We start from the raw sequence: 22065 nt of genomic DNA, 5'->3' as shown, positions 1-22065 counted from the left end.
AATTTCATCCGGCCGGTAAAAGAAAGGGGCTATAGCCCACCATTGATAGTCAGCGAAATTATCTAGGGTTCCTTGCTTCCACAGTTTCCGGTCTTTGAAGAGGCATTTCAACGTCTCCTCGCTGATTTGGCGGCCATTGTTTTCTCGTAGAATTGTTATCCCATTTTCATTTCGCTCTACCGTTGGTAAAGGGAGGTAAGAATCGTCAATATGCTTGTCGATAAACTTGCCGATGCATCTGGCATTCTCGCACAGTACCAGGATAACAAATATCCGAAAGAAGGAACTCTCGCTTCCTTCGGGTTGATCTTTACAGATTTTATCCACCCATTTCGAGGTTTCGTCTTGAGAAACACCATCTTCTCGAAGAGCTTGTTCAACAAGACATTTGTCCCTGGCCAACACTAGCCTGTCGAAAGGTATAAAGTAAGAATCTTTATTGTTGTTATAGGATATTTTGCTTGCCCGCAAGACTTGATATAGTTTCTCATTACTACGCGTATTCAATCCGTTTGACTCGCCCGCACTTGCATTGTGTTTCCGACAATCTTGTCGAAACTTGTCGCCGCGGTCGCAGCATGGTAAATGAGTATTTGCATTATCTTTTGGGGATTGGTCACCCCGTGATTGATCCATCTACATTTTCATGTAGTGTTAGAATGATATTCTAGGAGAAAGCTGAGCCTCATGAAATGACTAGCTTACATTTAGCATGTAGAATTGCTTGCTCTTCCTGTGAACAATAACCAGTACTGATTCCAGGTAACCAATGTATGAAAGTATGAAAGGAAATGATCTATTAATGGTCTATAGTATTCTAATAGTAATATTTGAGGTTGATAGTGAGGGGTTAGGTGGTATGAATATTGGATGAGCTTTGACGCTGACCTATCGCAATATTTATACCTATAAATGTACAAGAAGGTCGAAAGGAGGCAACCAAAAGAAGTTAAAATTATACATATAATCCAAGAAACATATAGGCAGGTATGTAGGCAGCAACTTCTCTGCAGTTTGCATTATGCATATCAAAGCCCTCAGCCTCCAAATCTTCATGTTTTTCACAGCCTTACGTCGTCCTGGGCCTTATCTTCGGCGGCCCATGTTACATTTCTTTCGGTGAGGAATAATAGCTGAGAGTTACGGCTCTAGATAAGACTCTTATTATCTAGAGAAATGATTAACTTGCCTTTAGAAACGCAGAGTAGAGATAGCTGCTTGTATAATCATTTGCCTTCTTTGTAGAGCAGAAATAACTTAGATTATAATCACCTACCCAAGGTATTATATTATTTGCATAACCATTTTCAAAGTAAAACTCATTTAAGTTAAGTGGTAAATCACGAAGATTTAGAATGAGGGAATATCGATTTGTCCTACACACCATAGATATCCTACACACCAAATAAAATTTACGTGGTAAGGCGCACTTTAGCCGAAGTACCCGACCCTACGCCATGTCTCAAGGATACTCCAACCTTGACGGAGTTGAAAAATCATTTCCTCTTTAATGCTGAGGTGAGAAATATGTGAGGTTAGCCTACCTAAGTAACATAAGCCAATGCGCCTATATGTTATGCCCAAACGATAGTTTAAGTAGAACTCCTCGATTACCCAATACAAAACCTAATACATAAATAATAGTGGCATAATATCATAAAGGTACCTACATATACATTGCACATGGTAGAATGATTTATTATTAGACCACGTTGAGCTTACTAACTTGACCGGTCTTCGTCGGGGCTTGACACCGTGACAGCGCAGCTATGTTACACAACATAATGCAATAAAACCCTGAATCTGGCGTATAATATCAATTTCTCGCCTCTGGTGGGCGCTACCAAGGAATACACGTAGTAGTTTGTCCAAGAATCAATGATAAATAAGGCTTCCCAAAACTTTATCACGATTCACTTTTGGAAACCAATAGTTATATAGACAAGTAGCCTTAGCTTTACCATAGGTACCTAGGTAAGGTTGACTCCGAAGCCTAGATGCAAATGTTTAGCTACTGGAAACACCGCAGTCAATTACCACTATTTGTCCATATGTAAGCCATGAGTATGAGTTACCTATCTTCAAGATATCTACGGCTCCACCAGGGTTACACTGGACCATTCAGAGTGACCCGATAACCGGCATCTAATTTTCACCGGTACAACGCCCCTGGCCTCACTATATATATTGAACTGTAGGATCCCCCAACACTTAAAACGATATTCATCTTCACTGAACTCCATTGACCTGATCTACAAGGACTCGATTTTACTCATCCTTCGTCGCCACCAGGCCCAATGAGAAATGTCCTCTCTCGCCTCTTCGTCCCCCATGATTTCGAAATCAGAGAATACTCGCGAACGACACGAAGGCGCATTCAAAATACAAGCCTATTCGTCATGCTCGGAGGAAGTTAGAATTCCTGGTTTCCTAGTGAATCCAGAGCATCTCATTAAAGTATTGCAAGAGAAATTCAACGGCCATTACAAAGTTAAGGTAGCTTTTTAAGAAGTACCAACTGTTAGTGCCGAGACTAACTCATTGAGAAGCTTAGGAATGATAATTATTTTATATATATTCCAGAAAGGCTTACACCGGTAAATAATCATCTTAGAAGGCATCTAAAGAGAGATCACTTAATCTAACCAATTAGAACGAGTTGCGCCAGTGCTACTGAGCTTCCAAACCCATACATTCATCGAACATATAACTTTGTATTATTTTACCTTCTATGCACTGCTGATACAATGGCAACGGATGGATTTGGACAAAGGAAAACAAAATTTAGGCTATTTCTTAGCCTTGATATACGTTTTAGAAATATCGTGTTGTTGAGTGGAACACGCCACAATTTCAATTTCAAAAAGAATTTGGCTGGGCTCGGCTGTCACCAGCCTCATGCAGCCATTAGGGCTTCATATGTTACATGTAATGATAACCGAGGGATGATCTGTACGCTTACCTCAGGTATCTTGGATAGGTGCTTGATAAGCACACCTTTATATTTCAAAAGAGTTCGTACATAATACGTAACTCCGATCAGGGTGTACGTGATGCACATGTTAAATAATGAAACGAATATTTAAACAGCTTTCCTACAGCCCCCATTAAGTCGCCAATGAAAGTGAATAAAATGATATTTTAGCATACAGCTTGTTTGCTAATCCCACTATTAACGGCGGTGGTTGAACATAAAGTAAATACGGGGAAAAAAGACATGAGAAAATAATAATACTTGACTGAATAGGGGTAGTTATCACTATCTGTAGTTCCTATCTTTTCTCTCTGAAGACAACATTATCACTGTTTCAAAAACCGTTCATTTATACGCTGTAGGAATTTCTTTAACGGAATGGAATACCCTTTCCAAAATAATACCCGGAAGGATTCCCTGAGGATAATAGCCTTCAGTGTCTCAACCAATAACCACAAATATACCATATAGAACCATATATTCCACCTTCTTGTACCCCTTAAGAGAGGCTACCTGTCAGGATTCTAGATGTTTCATCTAGAACAAAGAACAGGATTAGTATAACTATATAGACATAGAACTACTTAGGTACCTGTTAGAGTTCCTTGTGACACTACCGAGCATATACGGACGTAGGTATATGATAGATAGAAGAGTTGAAAAATAGTTATCATACAATATTTACCTCGTGGTTACAAGCAAAAGATAGTTGCAACTGAGGGAGTGGTATCTTATTTAGTCGGTAGACTCAGCCCTTCCAGCTTTGCTATTAAGATACTCGTTTCTATAGCTCATGTTACTTTATGCATTTGAAACGGACACCCTTCGTTCAAGACATACCTCTTGATAGCCCAGTCCATAGCATAGTAGGCAGCCAGTAGCGGCGGTGCCCAGTATAGAACCTGCTTACTAAATCGGCGCCAGGTATTAAACACAGCATCGTGGGCAGCACCAGCAAGGACGTTCTGGCGGTTTGAACTAAGAGTGTATGTGACTATGCCTTTCTGGGGCTGTACACAGCCTAGGTCAGGTTAACTTGGCTCTAAGTAAGTTGGGTTAATTCTACGGGCTGAACTGTACCAAGATGTCCCCATGTATCCTTGTTTAGATAGCTGTATAAGTTGAACTTTGGTTAGTAAGGCAGGTTCCGTTGAGAAATTGTAGAGTAGTCGATGGTAAAAAGTAGGTTGATATATTGCCCAACTTACTGGCCATATTTGCCGATAGGGAGCTCGTCACTTCGAAGTATCTGTGATGGACGCATCACGTCGTATTAGGAATAGTCTCACGTGATGTATATTCAGGTATACTATGAGGTTGGACTTAGGAGATCTAAGTAATAGTGTTGATGCGAAATTAAAACCAGGAAATTGTGATGCTTTTCTGATTCAAAGTTGAATCATCTAGGAAATATAGTACTGAGAGATTTGGCGAGCACGGTGCTCTTACTCATCTACCTTCAATGAGGAGTCGGGATTACGGATATATGTGTCGGTCCGGGTATGATGGGAATGTTCCAGGTTAAGATCGTGCCATCTGCAGTATGCTGACTGCTTACATTGTGGGGACCGGTACCAACCCCGAAACGCTTATAGAAATCCTGGGGTCTTCATTCGTTACTGAATTAGTTGTAATTCATTAAGAGTGCTAGTAGTATATTTTAATTCGCGGTACTTGATCCGGAAGACTGCCGAGTTATCATACAAAGACCTCACTTTCCTTTGATCTTAGATGCTAACCGCCAAGATCGCATTACTCATCTACACAGCTACAGAACCTTTCTCCTCTTAGTAAAGTCGCATTGCCCTCTAAGTGAGGCTTGGCTTGAGCTATCTCTTCGACTATGCCCAATCTATTACCTTCAACCTTGTAACTTTCCATACTTATCAATCTCGCCTTGCTTAACCTAAATATATTATTTCTGCCTTGCCCAGTACGACACTATCGTGCATATTCACTTCAGCCCGGGTTCATTAAGTCTGCCGATAATAAGGAGGGTTCAACTCAAAGGCCTTGTCTAAATCAGAATAATTGCACAGCATGTGGCGAAGCTTATATATCTTTACCACTGTGATGGATAGACTACAACGGCTATATACGGGATTACTATTCTAATTATGGGTGTACCTACAAAGTGTACATAGTGCCAATATGTTTATTTACTGTTATTTTAACTGTGTGAGATCGCGAACTTGAAGATCAAGTACCTATGTACCAATGTACATAAGTACCTTAGACTTGTACTTCGTACCGTGAATGGAGCTGAACTCTTCAATGAGAAAAAAAAAAGAGGAAATTTTAATTTCAACCCGCCAAAATTTCATATTATTTTCATTCGACCAACCAAACCCCATGGAACCAGATACCGCGGGGTTCTTTGAAGAACCAGACGACTATTATCCCCCATCACCGCCTCCAACTTTTCAGGTTTATACACTACAATCAGGGGAGACCATCACACTTCATCTTGTAGGCCATAGCCCCCTGGAAGCCCACCATCTGTGGAATGGCAGCCGCATTATATCTAAATATTTCGAGTCCCATGTATCGGAAGTCCGAGGCCAGACTGTGCTCGAGCTCGGGGCCGGAGCCGGGCTACCTAGCATAGTGAGCGCTATCCTGGGGGCCGAAAAGGTCGTGGTCACCGATTACGCCGATCCGGATCTGGTCGTCAACATGAAGAAAAATATCTTAGGTTGTGAACTTATACCTACAGTAAATGGCGATGTCGATAACTCCCCAATAGTTGCAGATGGCTATATCTGGGGAGCTGATGCGACTCATCTACTATCGCATTTGGAGTCAGTCAAGAGGGACAAATTTGATATACTTATCTTAGCCGACCTACTATTCAGACACTCTGAACACGGAAACATGATCTCGTCGATCGAAGCAACTATGAGCCGGAAGAAAACCAGCACTGCCTTCGTCTGCTTCACAAGCTACCGGCCCTGGCTGCAGCACAAGGATCTCGCATTCTTCGACCTTGCGCGAGAGAGAGGGTTCATAGTTGAGAAATTCCTCGAGGAGAAAATGGACAAGGCTATGTTTGAAAATGATCCGGGCGACGAGGATGTTCGGAAGACAGTTACAGGCTTCACGCTACGCTGGCCGGACGAAAAGTGCATATAGGGTGCATCGGGCGCAGTCGGTCTGATGCTATTTTTTTCCATCAAGACCTTCCGGTATCTCTCCGGATCGTACTTAAATGGTGAGAGGTGTGGGCTGCATCTCGTCTGACACGCAGTTGTGTGCTTCCCCTACTCATCTGACTGACACTCATCGTCCATACAAATCTCATGAAAGCAATTATGAGACAATGAGGTAAACTTCACGATATATTCTCCAAAAAACATGTGACCCAAGGCCAAAGAGCGCGCAGCATTGCAGACCCTTCTGTGGTGGGTGTAGAACTTATATTAGGGCTGTGATGTTGCCTACTTCAATTGGATAAAAGATACTACGAAGAGGCTTAACGCCAATTATGTCTAACAAGCACTTTTTATCTCGGCGCTTTTCATTCTTCATGTCTGGGTGCCTTGTTCTTATTCCGCCTCTCTTGGGTAGCGTTGGGTGGATCAACAAGGCGGTGCATGCAAGTGTTGATTGTTTTCGGCTGTAGGCCTACCACATTTAGCTCTTCTGGTGTTGGTTTTCAGTCAGCTTTCATGTCGGCCCCAGGTTTTTCGTATCGCCTTTATTAGCTACGCATTTCAATGTGATTAAAAATGGTGTCAAAAAACTACGAGATTTCGGCATGATTACTACATGCAGTTGCTATATCGCCAAGTATTACGTCGAATAGCCTCAAAAGAGTTATTGAGATATAGTCTAGAAGAGTAAAGTTAATAGCAAGCTATTCCGGAAATAACTAACGTCTAGTGACGATCAGCTAAGTATGGAAATATTGGCTGGGCTGCATACCTCCTAGGTACCGTGCGAGTTGCAGTTACAGTAAGGCATAGCCTCATTCCGATTACCGACAATAATCGAACCAAAATATCAGACCTCCATATCTGGATACATCTTCCCACGTCTTGAAACATAATTTAGAAATTTGGATTCAAATATTCCGTTCCTTCAGAGGAGTACTGACATTGTCGGATCCGTGCCGACTGAATACCTGTCGACAATAGCCCTTATCATAAAACTACTATGGAATGGCTGTCGTCAAAGTGGGCACCGAGATGGACTGTATCAAAATGGCTTCTCTTTGCCAGGCTGTTACAGGTGTCGGGTACTCTCATAACTGCTGTAATGAACGGGTTTCTTCTTGTATACATCCACCGTAACCGGCTCGGTCTTGCGACAAGCATGTTTTGTCTAGAGATGATGGTTCGTATTTGCCTCCTTAACCATTTGCTTTCGCACATCGAGGAACTTACCCGTGCTTACTTAGATTTGTGTCGCACTTATCTACTCCGGTATTGTACTATTGATGCAGCACTCTGGTAGCCGACAGAGAAGATCTAGCACGATATTGTCTACCATATTTATCGCTGGCGACGTGATATTCAATGGACTCATGATCGCTATTATAACAGTGCTCTCTCGCACAGGACTTCCAACGGATTGCTATGGGTTAACTCGAGACGATAAGGAAAAGGACGACGCCCCCAACAACCCACCCCCAGGATATGATACAATAAGATTTGGCAACGGGGATAATATAAAAGGACTACTTGATAGATACTGTTCTCTAGAACAAAGCTTCTATTTTATTACTGCCGCACTAATGTACGAGACTCACGACCCCCTCATGTATTCATCCATCTACTAATAAAGACAGATTTACTTACATGCTGACGACAACATTGGGAGTCTTACGGATCTTCGAGCAGCGGTGGAATCATAACCAAAAAGATCACCTATTTACGTCTGTAGATGATATATATCAACTTGATCACATGAGATCCAATATTCAGAGCCCTGGTCCCGAGAGAGGCCTAGATAATGCGGCGCCATCTAGTGAAGGGGTCTACACGCCGGCCGTTAGAGCTAACCCGACAATACAAACTCACAACTTCGGGTCTTCAGGTGAACTACATGAGGATCGCGTGTTTAACGAGCGAAGGAGGACACATCCACTTCCTGTCTCGCCTGTTTCCTTCGCTTCCCGGATATCTCAGGTTTCTCCCATTTCACCGGTTATACGCCAGCATGGAACATTCCATATGGCATCTCAAGACGTGCCGGACACGTCCGCGGGTGGTTCGGATCTCGCAGCCGAGGCTATGGTAACAGATGGGTATCGGTATAGAGTCCAACTAGGAATCCCGTCGCTACCTGCCTATTCACCGAGTCAGACAAGGGGACAGTTTATGGATGGGCATGGCGATGAGTCGAACGAAATGCGTTTGAGTGACTATGTCAAGGGCGAAACACGGGCGCAAAACATGAAGGACTCGGGACTGGGTATGTAGGGATATGTCTTGGTGTGTTTATACCTGGCGGTATATGGAATATGTTGACGGATGGAGGCCTAACTCCTTTTTTCATTTCACGAGCGACGGCGCAGGAGGCTCACTTTATTCTTGGTTTAACGAAAAGTTTTTGTGTTGATGCGGTAAATATACTCGGTTCGACTTCCAATCTAACATAGCCAATTCGACATTCCTAAGTTAAGATACCTACTAGATAACTACCAAGGTTAGATATCTATTCTAATATTGTATGACTTGATGTCTTCACTCTAGAATGATAGACTGTAGTCAAGATACACCGTCGCCGTTTACGTTCGTTCTATTCTCCACGTAGCTACCCCAAGCTAGGGAAACTCGAAATCATACCGACGGAGCGCAACGTTGTATCATAGTGGAGGCGAAGGCTTCTTTGACGATTCAACCCCGCAATACAATGAGATCATCTCCACCACCGTTATCCCAACCCTGCCTTACCGGCTTACTTATCACCAGACCATCCATTCTTCCGGGGAAAAGATCAGCGTTTTTACTCCAACTCGTCGATCACGTAGCCTTATTCTAGGAGCTAATTATAAAGGGGTATATACTCGGTTCTATCGCGGGCCGGACCATTAAACCTACCTAAAGCAGCTACAGCCAAGTCTCCAAAGCCGCTGCCACAAGAACATACAGGTTATCCATTCAAGGCTCAGCCTAAGGGACTGTTACTCAAGGCGACGTTACGCAAGTATATCTAGAAGGTCACACTTGGAGCTGCCAGCGCGCCAGCGCAGAGCCAAGTAAATTACCTACCAGGTACCTACCTAGGCATCTAAGAGCACGAGGGCCTCGGTCCGTGCACTTCCATACATTGGCAGCCGCTCACGATGCCCACCTCGACGCTACGCTCTCAGCTGGACAAGGACGGCTTTGTGGTCCTGAGATCGATCCTCAGCGCAGAACAAGTCTCGCAGCAGCGCGCCGCCGCAGAACGCACGAGGGATCTCGCGCTCAAGGGGTCCTGGCCACACGTGCGCACAGTCGGGAAGCAGTTCCCTCCGTGGACATGGAGTCCCGGGGTTGGGATCTGGGGGGTCCAGCACCTGCTGAACCCAGCACTACCCGACGCACCAACCTTCACCGCGAGCTACTTTGGCGACGAGGTGCTAGACGTGGCCAAGGAACTGCTGGGCCCGTGCTCAGACGACGAGCTCGTCATGGAGCTGTACAATCTGCTCGTGCGGCCCTCCGACGGCACGGATTACGAGCTGCGCTGGCACCGCGACGACATCCCCGCCGAGGCTAGTGCCCGGGAGGAGACCGTGCGCTTGAGCGAGCCCGCTTGGCATGCCCAGTGGAATTTGGCGCTGTGCGATGGCGATGAGAGTTTGGTCGTGGTGCCTGGATCGCATGCACGGCCTAGGACCGAGCTGGAGCGTGCTGTGGGCCCTTTTGAACCGGATATGCGGGGGCAGTTGGTCGTGAGGCTTGATGCGGGAGATGTCGTGTTTTATAATAATAATATACTGCATCGAGGCCGCTATGATGGCAGTCGCGAGCGCTTGAGTCTGCATGGGTCTGTTGGACATGTTGCTGGTGGGAAATTGAGGGCTAGAAATGTGTTGCAGCATGCTGTCGGTAGCGTGAGTGACTTTTTTTTTTTTTTTCTTTTTTACGACTACCCCTTTTGCCTTTATGAAATTTCAAATCAGTAAAGAGTAAGGTACTAACCATAGATGCTACAGTGGGTAGATAAATGTGACTTTAGCAATCTAGACGAAAAGCAAAAGGAGAGGGCAGAGGGAATGCGAGCACGACTAGTCAAGTTAGGAAGCGAAAGCGGCGATGTTGGATATTCCCTAGATGGATGATGATGATGATGATGATGGCTCAAAACGTTTATTCCCAGCAAGCCCTCCCAAAATGCTAAATTTAAAATCCAACTTTCATAAATTCACCTACTATATACATGAAGATACTTTAATTTCATCAAAAATTCAAAAGGATATACAACGAAACATATGCAAACCAGCCCACGCAACCTATGATATATCCTGCAGATACCAACTTGCATCTGGCATAACCTGGGTGTCCGTGTGGGAATAGAACCATTTCGCTCCCTGGCGAAGCGCTTGTAGCGCGAGATGGTTGTTCACATCGACTCGGCTCCTAGCCGGTCCGGAACAGCATGATATTCGCCGGGAACACGTTCACATTGTCTTCCCACTTGGCTAAGCTCTTTCCGTCACGGTCGATCATGCTAAGAGAGCCGATTGTGTTGAGGGCGTAGATGTTAACGTTGCTGGTCGAGCCTTCGAGCGAGACGATTCGCGACTGGCAGTTTTCGCCTGCCTCTACGGTGGAGCAATCTAGAAAAGTAAGAAGTTAATATCCGGATTCTTCTCGCCGTTAAGTAGAATAGCAAAGTTGGATCTGGACTTACCAGTGCTATAGTTGTTGAAGAACGAGTAGTGGCCGGCACCGTAGATGAAGATATCCGAAGAGTCAACGATTCGCAGACCCCATGCATTTGCGCAGTTTCCTTCAACACCATTGCATGTTGCCGCAAAGTCGGGGTCGCTAAGAGCTTCGACTACGGGGAAAGGCTTGGTAGCATCCGGTGTGGGCTGATAGTATCTTAAAAAGGTATGAGTATTGGTAATTATATATAAAAGGCTAGGATTTAACTTACGGGGTCTCGGTCTGAAGCATACTAGCGAAGATGTTCTTTGTTCCTACAAATTGGTAGTTGTAAAGGTTGTTGTGCTCAACAGCGGTACCGACGAGCCAGATGTTTCCGACGGTCGATTCGATGACTATGACCCGTTAGTAATCTATGAGAGCTAGAAAGAGTAGATGATTCTTACGAAGACCCCTGCCGGAGTAGATAGTAATTTGTGTGTTAGTGGCGTCTTCAATATCGTGGTCAGCTGCCCACAGCCATGTGTTCTCCATATATAGGTTTGAGGCCTTTGATGTAACGTGCATCATCATGTACGCGCCGATACATTTCTCGTCGATGTTGCTGGAGCCAGGCTGCTTAAGGCACTGTGCGACTTGGAAGTCCGAACCAGTAAATCCACCGACTCTTGCGTGGACATCCCACATGCCACTCGGAGTATCCGCTGAGGCCAGGTTCCACTCAATAAGAATAGCTCCGGGAGTAGGTCCTTGGTTTCCTACGACAAAGTCCGAGAACTCGACTTGTCCGGCATCGCCTGAGTTGGCACCGACTTGTAGCAGAGGCTTCGGGTTGCTCATGTCACCGAAGGTTGCGCCGCTAGCTACGATGATAGGGTAGCCTTCTCCGACAATCTTTGAGCCAGCCGGGATGCTCAGGGTCGAAGTAACCTTGTAAATACCATGGTCGAGGAAGAGAACCTTCCCAGCGGAAGCTGCGCTGTTAATGGCGGACTGTAGGGCTGCGGTCTTTTACATTGTTAATAAATCACCAATATTATCGAGACCAAGGGGAAACTTACATCATCGGTCGTAGAATCACCCTTAGCTCCGGAGCTTCGGGCGCTCACGATATCGGATGCGGCAAGTTTCTCATACTGAGGCTTTGATCGGGAGTAGTAAGCATTGTCAACCACGAGGGAAGCAGGCCTCTTGTTAGGGGTGATGGTTGCTTGGAATGCGTTGGGTCCGTCAGGCGTGTACTGGTGTCCCTGGCCCCATGCATCAATCGTAGTTGAACCTCCTTCAAGAATAGTTCCGCTCGGGCCCTGAACCGCGACAGGGACGTTCTGGAGGTTGAGATTCTCAATGATGATACTTGCGGCAGTGTCCGGCTTAGCGCCAGATTGGAATGCCGTCGTGATACCGACCGGGGTGTCCTTGAAAGTACTGTCGATGACTGTAATAGAGCCAGTCGCAAGCGCATCAGAGCCACCAGCTGTGATATCAATTCCCTTTTGGCAGTTGTTGATCTGTAGTCCAATGTAGGTCCAGCCCCAGTTCCATAGTTGAATGATGGCTATAGTCAATAGTTAATATATGAATCTTCTACATCTCCTATGTGTAGTGAAATGGCGTACCTGTTTGGCAGTTGTTAAATACTAGATTCCTCATGGTATATTGCTGGTTACCCATGGATGCTCCTGTTGCACCTCCATTGAACGTCAAGTCACTCATGAAACCACCGGAGCCTACAAGTGTCAGTCCAAGGCTAGGGTAAATGGAGCATACAAAACCTACCGCTCTCGATGAAAAGTCCGACGTGAACGACACTGGGGTCTGTAGGCATGTTGAACTCGACATTAATAAGACTCGTTGCTTGCGAAGTTGGCCAATGGATACCAGTTGCTGCAGTTGCTGGCGCAATACCGGTGGTATCGAAAACGAAATTGCGGATTTGACGGTAAAATACGTTCGTCGAAATCCAGTTCAAGTTCTCGCCATAGTAAGGGTTGCCATCGATCAGACCAAAGCCTTGGAAGTCGGCACTACCTTTGATCACGGGTCGATCGGTCGGGTCACCAACCATCTGAGTAAAGTACGGGGGGACGATGGACTTGGAGATTATATAGGTTCCTGATGGGAAGTAAACGACTGCCGGAGTCGTGGTAGTAGAAGCCTAAGGGTGTCAAAATGTCAGTACTCTTGACATATTCGGTAGAAGTATTCCATCCTGTCGAATATTACTTACACATCCTTGCAAGCACCTGTTGTCGGGTGTGTTCATAGCCGCCGTGATGGCAGCAGTGTCATCTGTCGTTCCATCACCTTTGGCACCGAAGTCTTTTACATTGCGGAACACCGTATAGCCATCACCCCCAAAAGGTGCAACTCCCTGATCTGTTCGAGTATTAGCTAGGTCTTCATCTAGAAGACATCAAGAGCACTCTTACGAGTTATATCCTCAAGCCAGTAAGCATTTACGGTAGCGGCGAGGCCGATGGCGGCCGAAAGGAGTGTTTGGAACCGCATATTGCAAGCTGAGTGATGAAGACACGAACAGCAAGATGCATAAAAGTCCCAAGATGGGACGGGTAGGAAGAGAACTTATAAGAGGAAGTAAAAGAAAGGAAAGGTTGTGTGTCGTCACAAGTTGTTGAATTATTACAGCTGGCTGGGTCATGCACCGATGATAAATAGCAGGGTTGGAGCCTCAAGGTAACGTGAACTACCAAGTGACTGAAGATCTTATGTAGGATGGAGAGAAATCAAAGACATGAGATAATCGAAAGCTAAAGCAAAGACCCCTGACCTTTTGCAAACCCCATGTTGGACGAGCGAACTTAGGTTGATTCGACCGAGCGCAGCAGCCACGCGCAAGGTTGCAGACTAGCGAAAGGGGTTTGACCACTCGACTACTCGAATAGAGTATATTGAGCACCTACTTGTTAAACTCTACCAAGACACAACATTCCTGGAGGAAACGATCCAGCGAAGTAGCATTGTGGAGACGAAGGTCACCAACATCTAAAAATCTAAAACTAGGTACGGAGGTAGGCTTCGACTAGCATATGGACGTCTGTCAAAGTATAAGGTAGTGGGTAGTGGAGCCGTATGCATCGAAGGTCATCCTTTCATTGCGGCAGCTCCCAGGACTAGGAGAGCTAGAACATGTTCAGGGTCAGGTTTAGGGTCAGGCATTACCGCGGCTTGGAAGCCTCCTACTGTAAAGGGAATCGTCCATTCAGGTACCATGCAAGATGTGATAGGTAGGATGGAGGAGCCGAGAGGAGATTGGATGCCGCTGGCCATCCTAAATTAGTTGGAGTGTTCCAAGTAAAGGTGGTTGTTTCAAGCATGTGACGTTGGAGCCGCGAGACATTCGAGGCCACATGTAAGTCATCGACTTAAACTGGGGGCTATCTGGGGGCCATCTGACACTGCTTCGCACTACGAATCCACAGCCCTGGAATTTTAGGAATAGCCACTATCGGATGATAGTTTTTTTATTTTTTTTTCTTTAATGTCCTGTCGTAACATTTGGAGATTAGTCCCAACACTCAAATTTTGAGTCCAATACACAAGAAGTCTAACTCATCTAGACTCAACATCTAAAAAGATTTATTGTCCGTGCAATAACAAAGCTTAGGTTATTACTTCGTTGCGTTGCATTTGTTTATGACAGAGCGGTGCCCCTGGCGCTAAAACTTTTCGAATCTAATTTCGGTAGCAACGGAGATCTAGCAATAGTATCCAATGCTACAAAGAGAGAAAATAGAAAAGAAATGGATAGTTGGAGCTGGCTGGAGTTGGTTGGAGCTTGTTGGATTCTAGCTTGAAATCCAGGGGACGGCCCGATTGGGTTTCGATCAATCTAAATAATGCTAAATAATGGAAGGTGATGAATCGATGAATCGGCCAAACCTGGGGGAGGCCGGGGGTTTTCCAAGGTTCTATGCTTAAAATATCCTTGGAATGTTTCAAAACATGACTTAGGAAGGCAGGACAAGCTACTTGATAGGGTACAGTAATCGATCATTAAGGATACTGTGCTAAATGCACTGTGTATCTTTTTTTTCTTCCGATCTAAGCTTGTTCATCCTTTCCTTATTAACATACCGTCATCCATTCTGATTCGTCTAGTGGTAAATTATCATGTATGTAATGTACCTAGATATATGGAGCGTTCTGTTTCCGATATCTCCAAAGAGTTTCTTATGTCAACTAGCTCAATTATAAAAAATGCCACGCGGCCGCCACTTACGTGAGCCTAATAAGTTCATTAGCCCATTAACCTAACCTAGATCTATGGCTGAAAGTTTACTTTATTTAAACTTACACTTACATTACCTACGTATTATTTAAACCATTCTCTAAATTGTATTTGAAGGAAAATATTGCAGCGCAAACTTTAGGCAAACATGACATTACCAATGCGCAAACTTAGGTCAAAAATATTTTTTTCATTAAATAGTCGCTGCCCTTCGGTCCTCTTCTACCCTAACCCATGAGAGTCGAACACCCACACTCCCATTTCCTTCTCTCTCATACTCGAATTATTACAAATGAAGCTTTCCCCTCTTCTGAGAGCTAGAATTAAGCTTCGTCTTGATTTCCGTCAAGAGTCTTGGCGATAAGGCTTGAATTATCCGCCCCCCGAAGATCATCTGCCGACGTCTCCTTGCGCTCACTTTCCTGCTCCGCTTCGATGTATCTACCTACCTAACCAAGTGACCAAGGAGGAGATAATTTTTCAATATCGAGACCCTAAGCTATTGCATCGAGCTTCGCAACCTCTATTTCCTTTTAGCCTGCCTATAGAGTCGTTGGGATGTTATCATGGGATCTTGTCATGAGGGCTTTTGGTGCGCCTCGTCCGTGTTTGCCAAGAGGTAAGTAGTGGTAGGAATATCTCAGCCATTGATGGCGGCGATGGCTTCAGTTATGGAGCTTTGCCGGGTCATAGCTTGGTTTCCCCAACACCTGTAACTTTAATCCTGGATCTCAATTTGTGATTATCCGTCCAAGGACATTGCTTTGAGGCCCACCATCTCTGATCCCGCCGATGATTACTGCTGCGGTGGGACCTTGGCGCTGCGGTTCTTGGTCTGCAGGTTTTGATGAAATCCGGGGTTCGCTAACCGGTGGGTGTCGCGGTATCTGAGAATGGTATTATATGGGGTCTCCGGAACTAATCAGTCCACTACCAGAAGGGCAGTTATATTTTTGAACTACTTAAGCAAGTCGCGAGAACATGTCAGTCGGGGCATCATATCCAGTCGCTTTAATAAATTGTTAGACATAATATGACATTAAGTAAGTAAATACTTGTAAATTCTTATAGTCAGATGAGGTAAGTCAAATCGTCGTGTTAGTAGGTCTACTTTTAGCGAGGTCATATCTCGTTACACGAACCAATGTTTAGGTACCTGAGGTACCTTTATTAGTACTCCGCATTTGATCTTCCGTATTCCCACTGCCCACCGTCACTCTCCAGTTCCCCAACTTTCAACTTAGGTAACTCCACATATTCGGGTAATTTGCAGTTCTTTGAATTATGATCATACCGAGTTACGAGCGAAAGCAATTCGGAATTTTTATAAAAGTCTGCTGTCTCTCATTTATAGATCATAAGGACGATGTTTTAGGAACATAACGTGTAGAATTAATAGGTATACGTCATGTATAATTCGTTGGTCAGAAATAGGACTTCGACGCTTCAGAGTTTACCGATTTGTGTTTCTTACGTGAGGTATCTACCGTATCAGAGCACCAAACCAGATCTGTCCCGAATCCCTTCATTAGATCCACATAGCACCCATCTACTGTAGTGCCCGCTGTCTCCATACATACTTCCCATCATCGTCAATATTCCCCTCTTTGCCTAGCCGGCCGGCAAAGCAATCTATAGCAAGGTCAGGCCTCGCCGATCACTACCATAAGGAGTCCCGGTTGAGGAGAAGATCAACGCTATCCGAATTCGAGAGGCCATTTGTCTTGATTTAAGTTCTAAGTGGCGCGCCTTGGGCTTAAAAAGGCGTTACTCGTGCAGCCGTGTTACCTACATACATCTTATATTTATTTACTACTAAGATATGACCCATCTAACAGGGCTACGAATAACGAACACCCGTTGTAATAATACGGAGCCTGATAGGAACAACCTCCTTCCCCTGTCCTTCTCTTTTCCATTTCGTTTCCAACCCCTCCTCTCATCTTGAACACTTTACTCTAATCCCACCAATCACGACTCTGCTAATAGCTTTAGTGTTGTTTCCCACGATCTTATTTATTGTTAACGTAAGATTTCAATTGCATCCTCCAATATGTACCAACTAAGCTTGGAGCTAACTATAATTCGAAGCCCCAGTAGTAACGATTGACCCGCCTAGCTTCGGGGTTAGATATAATACGAGTTGATGAACAATATCCTAAAATGTAGCAATATTGTAACCTACACGCAGCAGGTAAGTTACCTCTCATCTATGTCATCTCCAGTTGATTGGCTACCCCCGCCCCCCACACTTTCCCACGCATGCTGGCATGTACATAAAGCTAGTTTCTCCAATGCGGAGACTGTACCGAGGGGTGCTGTGGACGAATATGGGGTTAACTGACAGGGCACCCCGTCCCCAGTCTCCAGTCTCCGCGAGTTGTTAGCAAGGCTTGTTTATGTCTGGGGGCGGGGAATGCACCTCAAAAAAATCTGACGCTGCTTCTATCTACCAAATCACAATCCTCGTGTATGCTCATTACTCTTCTTACATGTACCTTACCAAAAGCTGCATCTCGCTTTTTATAGGTGTAATATGCGTACCTACATGAGGTGTCTTGCATCAATAATGAATGAGGAGTAAGTATATGTCGGTAAGACGAATTCTCCTCGCAGTAACAGATTTCTTCTTCATCAGCTTACCAATCCTTGAATACAGCGTTGAATAGATGGATGGGTAGAATATGGACTTCACATAGATATTATACCAGGTAAATAATGTAAGAAAATAAAGGAAGCAAATCACATAAGTCACATATGTCACATATGTATAAGTTGGAGCCGGTGTAAGTAAAGTCTATCATTTTTAAGCCGGCGCCACTTTTCTCTATTATTTCTTATGGCAGGTTCGGGTTTCACTCGCATGGTGGCCGGCGGCTACCCCGTTACTACAGGTGTTTCCTTCACTAAAAAACTAAGTTACAACCTAATGATTTCCCCCATCTCCGCATCCTCCTCTCCGTCCCCTCCTTACAATTCTCCTCCTCACAATCCTCCTCCTCACTCCTCATCTTGCACATAACAATTTAGCACAACCCCGAATTCAACCATCGTCAATATTGTTACCTTATCCATCTCATCCATCTCATCCAAGCTTACTATATTGTTCGCCCATCTCATTCGTTTCTTCTCTAAGCCCATTAGTCTTATTACAAATGTGTCTTCCTGCCGCTTGGGCATTAGAATCCCCAATTCAATCTCGGCCGTAGAATTTCAAAATACATCATCACATACTTAATCCTCTCACCTTCTCCGCGCCACCATCATCGACCAATAAAGCCTACCAGTAGCAGTTTTCCTCCCCGTCGGTTAATTAGCCCAGACTCGTTAGTTCTGGTCTGTGAAAAAACGTATCGAATCGCAGCCTTGTTTATTTTCAGGCGTTGACGGGTTACCTCAGCCCTACTAATTTTGTACGGTTGTCCAAAGCCCTTCAGGATCTCCGAGCTCTGTTGATCACCACGTTGGCCGCCAGCTTGGGGAGCGGCCGATCACTTGGGGGAAGGCAGTGAGGACAAATGTGGTGGAATCTCGCGTTACGTTCCGAGTATACTTAGAATCGATTGATACTACATACATCTATCACGCCTATGAATTCATCCATCCACCGTCCACCCCGCAAGACATTCATTCCTCTTTCCGGCATAACTTCCTCGCCCTGGACCTTATACCCTTCCGACTTACCCCCCACTTCCGGGTGTTGCGTGACTTCATCTGCATTACACCCATATTTTGTACAGGGACTTACCTTATACTAATTATTGTTAACTTATCCTGACCCCAAATGCAAACCATGCCATCCATAGAAGGCTCTGGCATTACTGGTACAGCCGAGGACAGCGTGGAAGGTCGGCAGCAGAAGCCCAAAACCCTACCGTGCAAGTTCTGCGACAAACGCTTTAGGTAAGGGTCCCTAGACATATTTATCATCTTGCACTATATCTATATCCGCTGGCAATTTACTTACACGGCAATCCCCTAATTAGGCGTGTAGAGCATGTTCAACGTCATGAGAGAACTCATACTAAAGAGAAGCCATTCTCGTGCGGGTGGGCTCGCTGCGGGAAGACGTTTGGACGTCGGTTAGTTAATTTGTTCCTTTATTTATTCTGTCCTTAACTAAGCTACCAATTTCTTATTTGTGGTGGTGGACTTTGCCTTGCCCACCGCTGTCCAACCACTTACCGTCTTCGTAGGCGCTAAACTACCCCCATCCCCCCTCCTCAGGTTTCTTAGGTCCTTCAGGTCTCTTGCAAATAGGATACACACATACACACCACGCATGTCTTACAGCCCTGAAACCTCCTATTCCCCTCTATAATTCCTTACTGGTGGCCCCCCAACTTCCACCTTCTCTCTCATCCTCTTGTGAATATGCTTATATGGACATCAGGGATCTCCTCGTTCGCCACGAGAAACTCGTTCATCTCAATGAAGGGTCTAATAAGGACGGTAACCGGCCCCGGAAGCCGTCGACGGCCGGCGCTGCCCAACCGCCTCTATCATCTGAGAGCCATGTCGACTCCGAAATGATGGGAATGCCTCGGGCTCACCCGGCGCACTATCATTCAGATTCTATGTCCTCTTCTGTGACAGTACCTCCGCTTGCCCCTGATCCCCGCCACTCCGCCAGGGCTACAGCATGCAATCTTGACCTTTTGTCTGATGCTGCCACGCAGATTGCTTCTGCGAACGAGGTTAACTCGATGCAACCGATGATGACGGATATTGGACAACCAGTGGCCGGCTTGACACGCATTAAGTCATATGACGAAGGAATACCATATACCGACCGTGTACGTGAGCCCGAACCTGTAGCTATGTCACACGGACTACCTAATCCAGCTGGGCCGTCTGCTTTTGACGACTATAATCTCTTCTTAGACGAATTTGCGACATCGTCTCACTTCCTCCCACAAGCCTTCGATGCGGATCAGAGTATGGGTATGTGGCCACGACATCTTTCCGACATTCAACGGGTTGGGCTTTCCAAGCCGTCATCTCAATTCCCCTCTCGTTTCCCATCATTAGCCCCTGACCAGAGAGATACAACGGACGGTGGCCCTAGAACACATGACGAATCAACGAGATCGCAGCCCATGAGGGTTTCTGCAATGGACCATACCGTGATAAAAAATCGACTCGACGAATTCTCATCCGTTCTACCGAATGATTTCGTGTTTCCTTCTCGGCATACTCTCACTAGGTTTCTAGAAGGGTATGTAAGCGGTTTTCATGAACACTTGCCGATCCTGCACCTGCCAACGATAACAGCCGCCGATCTTGCCCCGGAACTCCTACTGGCGATATTAGCAGTAGGCGCACAATATAGATTCGAGAGTCATCGATCAAATGCTTTATGGTATGCAGCTAAAGCAGTAGCGCTTGAACAAATTCGACGTCGCCACAGTCACGAAGTGCACGGTTTGTTACCAACGCCAGCAGCGTACAGTCCTCATTCTACGCGACCATCTCCAAGCCATGGATTCCGCCACTCCTTTAGTTCTGTTCAACAGGAACGTTCGATGACGCAAGATACGCACCGAGAGCCGTAGTAAGAAAATCCAACTACATACACCTTTTCAATGTGTGACTAATTTTCTTTAAAGCTCTCCCAATACACCTCAATCTCGTATGGAAACCATCCAGGCTCTTCTTCTAATGTTTGCTGTTGGGCTCTGGGGCGCCAAAGCTATTCTTCGAGAAGCCTTATCATTACAAAGCCTTCTAGCTCTCTTAGTGCGTGAGGAAGGATTTCTTTCAGAGTCCACGCAGACGGCCGATTGGGAGGCATGGGTACGGATAGAAGGATCTAATCGCACAAAGCTCATTGCGTACAGTTTCTTTAATCTGTGTAGTATTGCGTATAATATGCCACCTCTACTATTGACGTCGGAACTTAACCTCATTCTCCCGCACTCGTCAAAACTCTGGAGAGCAGAAACAGCTTGGCAGTGGCAAGAAGCTCGTCAATCATTCCCTAGTATGGATATATCGCTCCAGGATGCATTTGCGAGATTATTCAGCAGACCACCACAAGGACCTCCAGCTTACATGTCCTCTCTCGGTAATTACATCCTCATTCATGCTATATTACAACATATCTTTCTCCTGAAGCAAACATCCTTCAATTCCGTGTCAATTTTTGGGGGACTTCGTCATGATGATGTTGAAGATTGCTTTCAGGCCCTACGGATCTGGCAGATGAGTTTCGAACAGCACCAGGCGCGCATAACAGAGGGTAACCACCAGAGCGGCCCAGATTCATTCCCCGGTGGCTCCGTTACTTATAATTCAACCGCACTTTGGCGGTTGGCTTCTATCCGGTTGTATACAGATTTGAGTCCTAGCAGAACCCTCGAAACAAGAGAAGCGAGTCAGATTGCACAGTCTTTCCATGACGCACCGTATCTCGTTCGCAGTGTGCGCCTCAACCGAGCCGTCTTTCAAGCCATACATGCATTGTCTATGCTTGTTAAGGTAGGTGTCAACTACGTAGCAAGGAGGAAGTCATCGGAATGGAGTATGCAGCACTCGCGTAAGTATTCACAAAAAAAATTCTAATAGTATGGTAAAAGAATAAGGTAGCTAACGTCGGCGTAGTATGCAATTTGGAATGCGCTATTCTCCTTTCGAAATGGCTAATGACTCTTGCTTCGACCGGCCCGACAGGTGCGCCTCCCGAGCCCGACGAACGAAACCTTCTCGAAATGCTCCGCCACATGCTTGATGAAACAGAGTTTGCGGTACCGATTGACCCTTCGCTCTCAGGAGGCGGCCCGGGGCATGGTCCATCAAACATGGATATGGCTGCGAACGACGGTACAAAGCTGCGTCAGCTTGCAGTAGCCGTAATTCGGCTTTGGGCTGAGACGTTTAAAGGATCGCATATCTTTGATATCGTAAAAGTGATTGGTGCTGGGTTGGAAGGATATGCAGACTTGATAGAGAAGCCGCGGGATAGAACACCACTAGGTCGGATGGGACCTAATTCGGGGCTTGGCTGACCAGACTAC

General features: G+C 45.5%; 5 protein-coding genes across 5 annotated transcripts; 3 read left to right on the top strand and 2 right to left on the bottom strand.

The window, feature by feature from the left end:
- Positions 1-3709: 3709 nt before the first annotated feature.
- GL218_07649 (Cytochrome b-c1 complex subunit 8) lies at positions 3710-4238 on the bottom strand (the record flags this gene model as incomplete). The annotated part of the gene is made up of 4 exons (XM_033584413.1): positions 3710-3758; positions 3815-3984; positions 4041-4086; positions 4183-4238. 4 exons carry the CDS (start codon positions 4236-4238, stop codon positions 3710-3712), a joined length of 321 nt encoding a protein of 106 aa, XP_033432536.1.
- Positions 4239-5326: 1088 nt separating this feature from the next.
- On the top strand, positions 5327-6106 carry GL218_07648 (Protein N-methyltransferase nnt1; the record flags this gene model as incomplete). The annotated part of the gene is made up of 1 exon (XM_033584412.1): positions 5327-6106. The coding sequence occupies one exon, from the start codon at positions 5327-5329 to the stop codon at positions 6104-6106; it is 780 nt and encodes a 259-aa protein (XP_033432537.1).
- A 3157-nt stretch (positions 6107-9263) lies between these two features.
- Positions 9264-10247, top strand: GL218_07647 (phytanoyl-CoA dioxygenase family protein; the record flags this gene model as incomplete). The annotated part of the gene is made up of 2 exons (XM_033584411.1): positions 9264-10019; positions 10122-10247. The coding sequence occupies 2 exons, from the start codon at positions 9264-9266 to the stop codon at positions 10245-10247; spliced, it is 882 nt and encodes a 293-aa protein (XP_033432542.1).
- A 298-nt stretch (positions 10248-10545) lies between these two features.
- On the bottom strand, positions 10546-13308 carry GL218_07646 (Glucan 1,3-beta-glucosidase; the record flags this gene model as incomplete). Its single annotated transcript, XM_033584410.1, has 9 exons — positions 10546-10745; positions 10820-11013; positions 11069-11192; positions 11244-11805; positions 11859-12355; positions 12417-12527; positions 12577-12955; positions 13028-13176; positions 13230-13308. 9 exons carry the CDS (start codon positions 13306-13308, stop codon positions 10546-10548), a joined length of 2295 nt encoding a protein of 764 aa, XP_033432543.1.
- A 5534-nt stretch (positions 13309-18842) lies between these two features.
- On the top strand, positions 18843-22056 carry GL218_07645 (uncharacterized protein; the record flags this gene model as incomplete). Its single annotated transcript, XM_033584409.1, has 4 exons — positions 18843-18952; positions 19443-20603; positions 20659-21587; positions 21653-22056. The coding sequence occupies 4 exons, from the start codon at positions 18843-18845 to the stop codon at positions 22054-22056; spliced, it is 2604 nt and encodes an 867-aa protein (XP_033432544.1).
- Between the last annotated feature and the right edge of the window lie 9 nt (positions 22057-22065).

The sequence above is a fragment of the Daldinia childiae genome, assembly GCF_008694065.1.
Source record: "Daldinia childiae strain JS-1345 chromosome Unknown Scaffold9, whole genome shotgun sequence".
Taxonomy (NCBI): Eukaryota; Fungi; Ascomycota; class Sordariomycetes; order Xylariales; family Hypoxylaceae; genus Daldinia; species Daldinia childiae.
The sequence above is the reverse complement of the archived record's forward strand: the minus strand, read 5'-3'. Positions and strand labels throughout refer to the sequence as shown.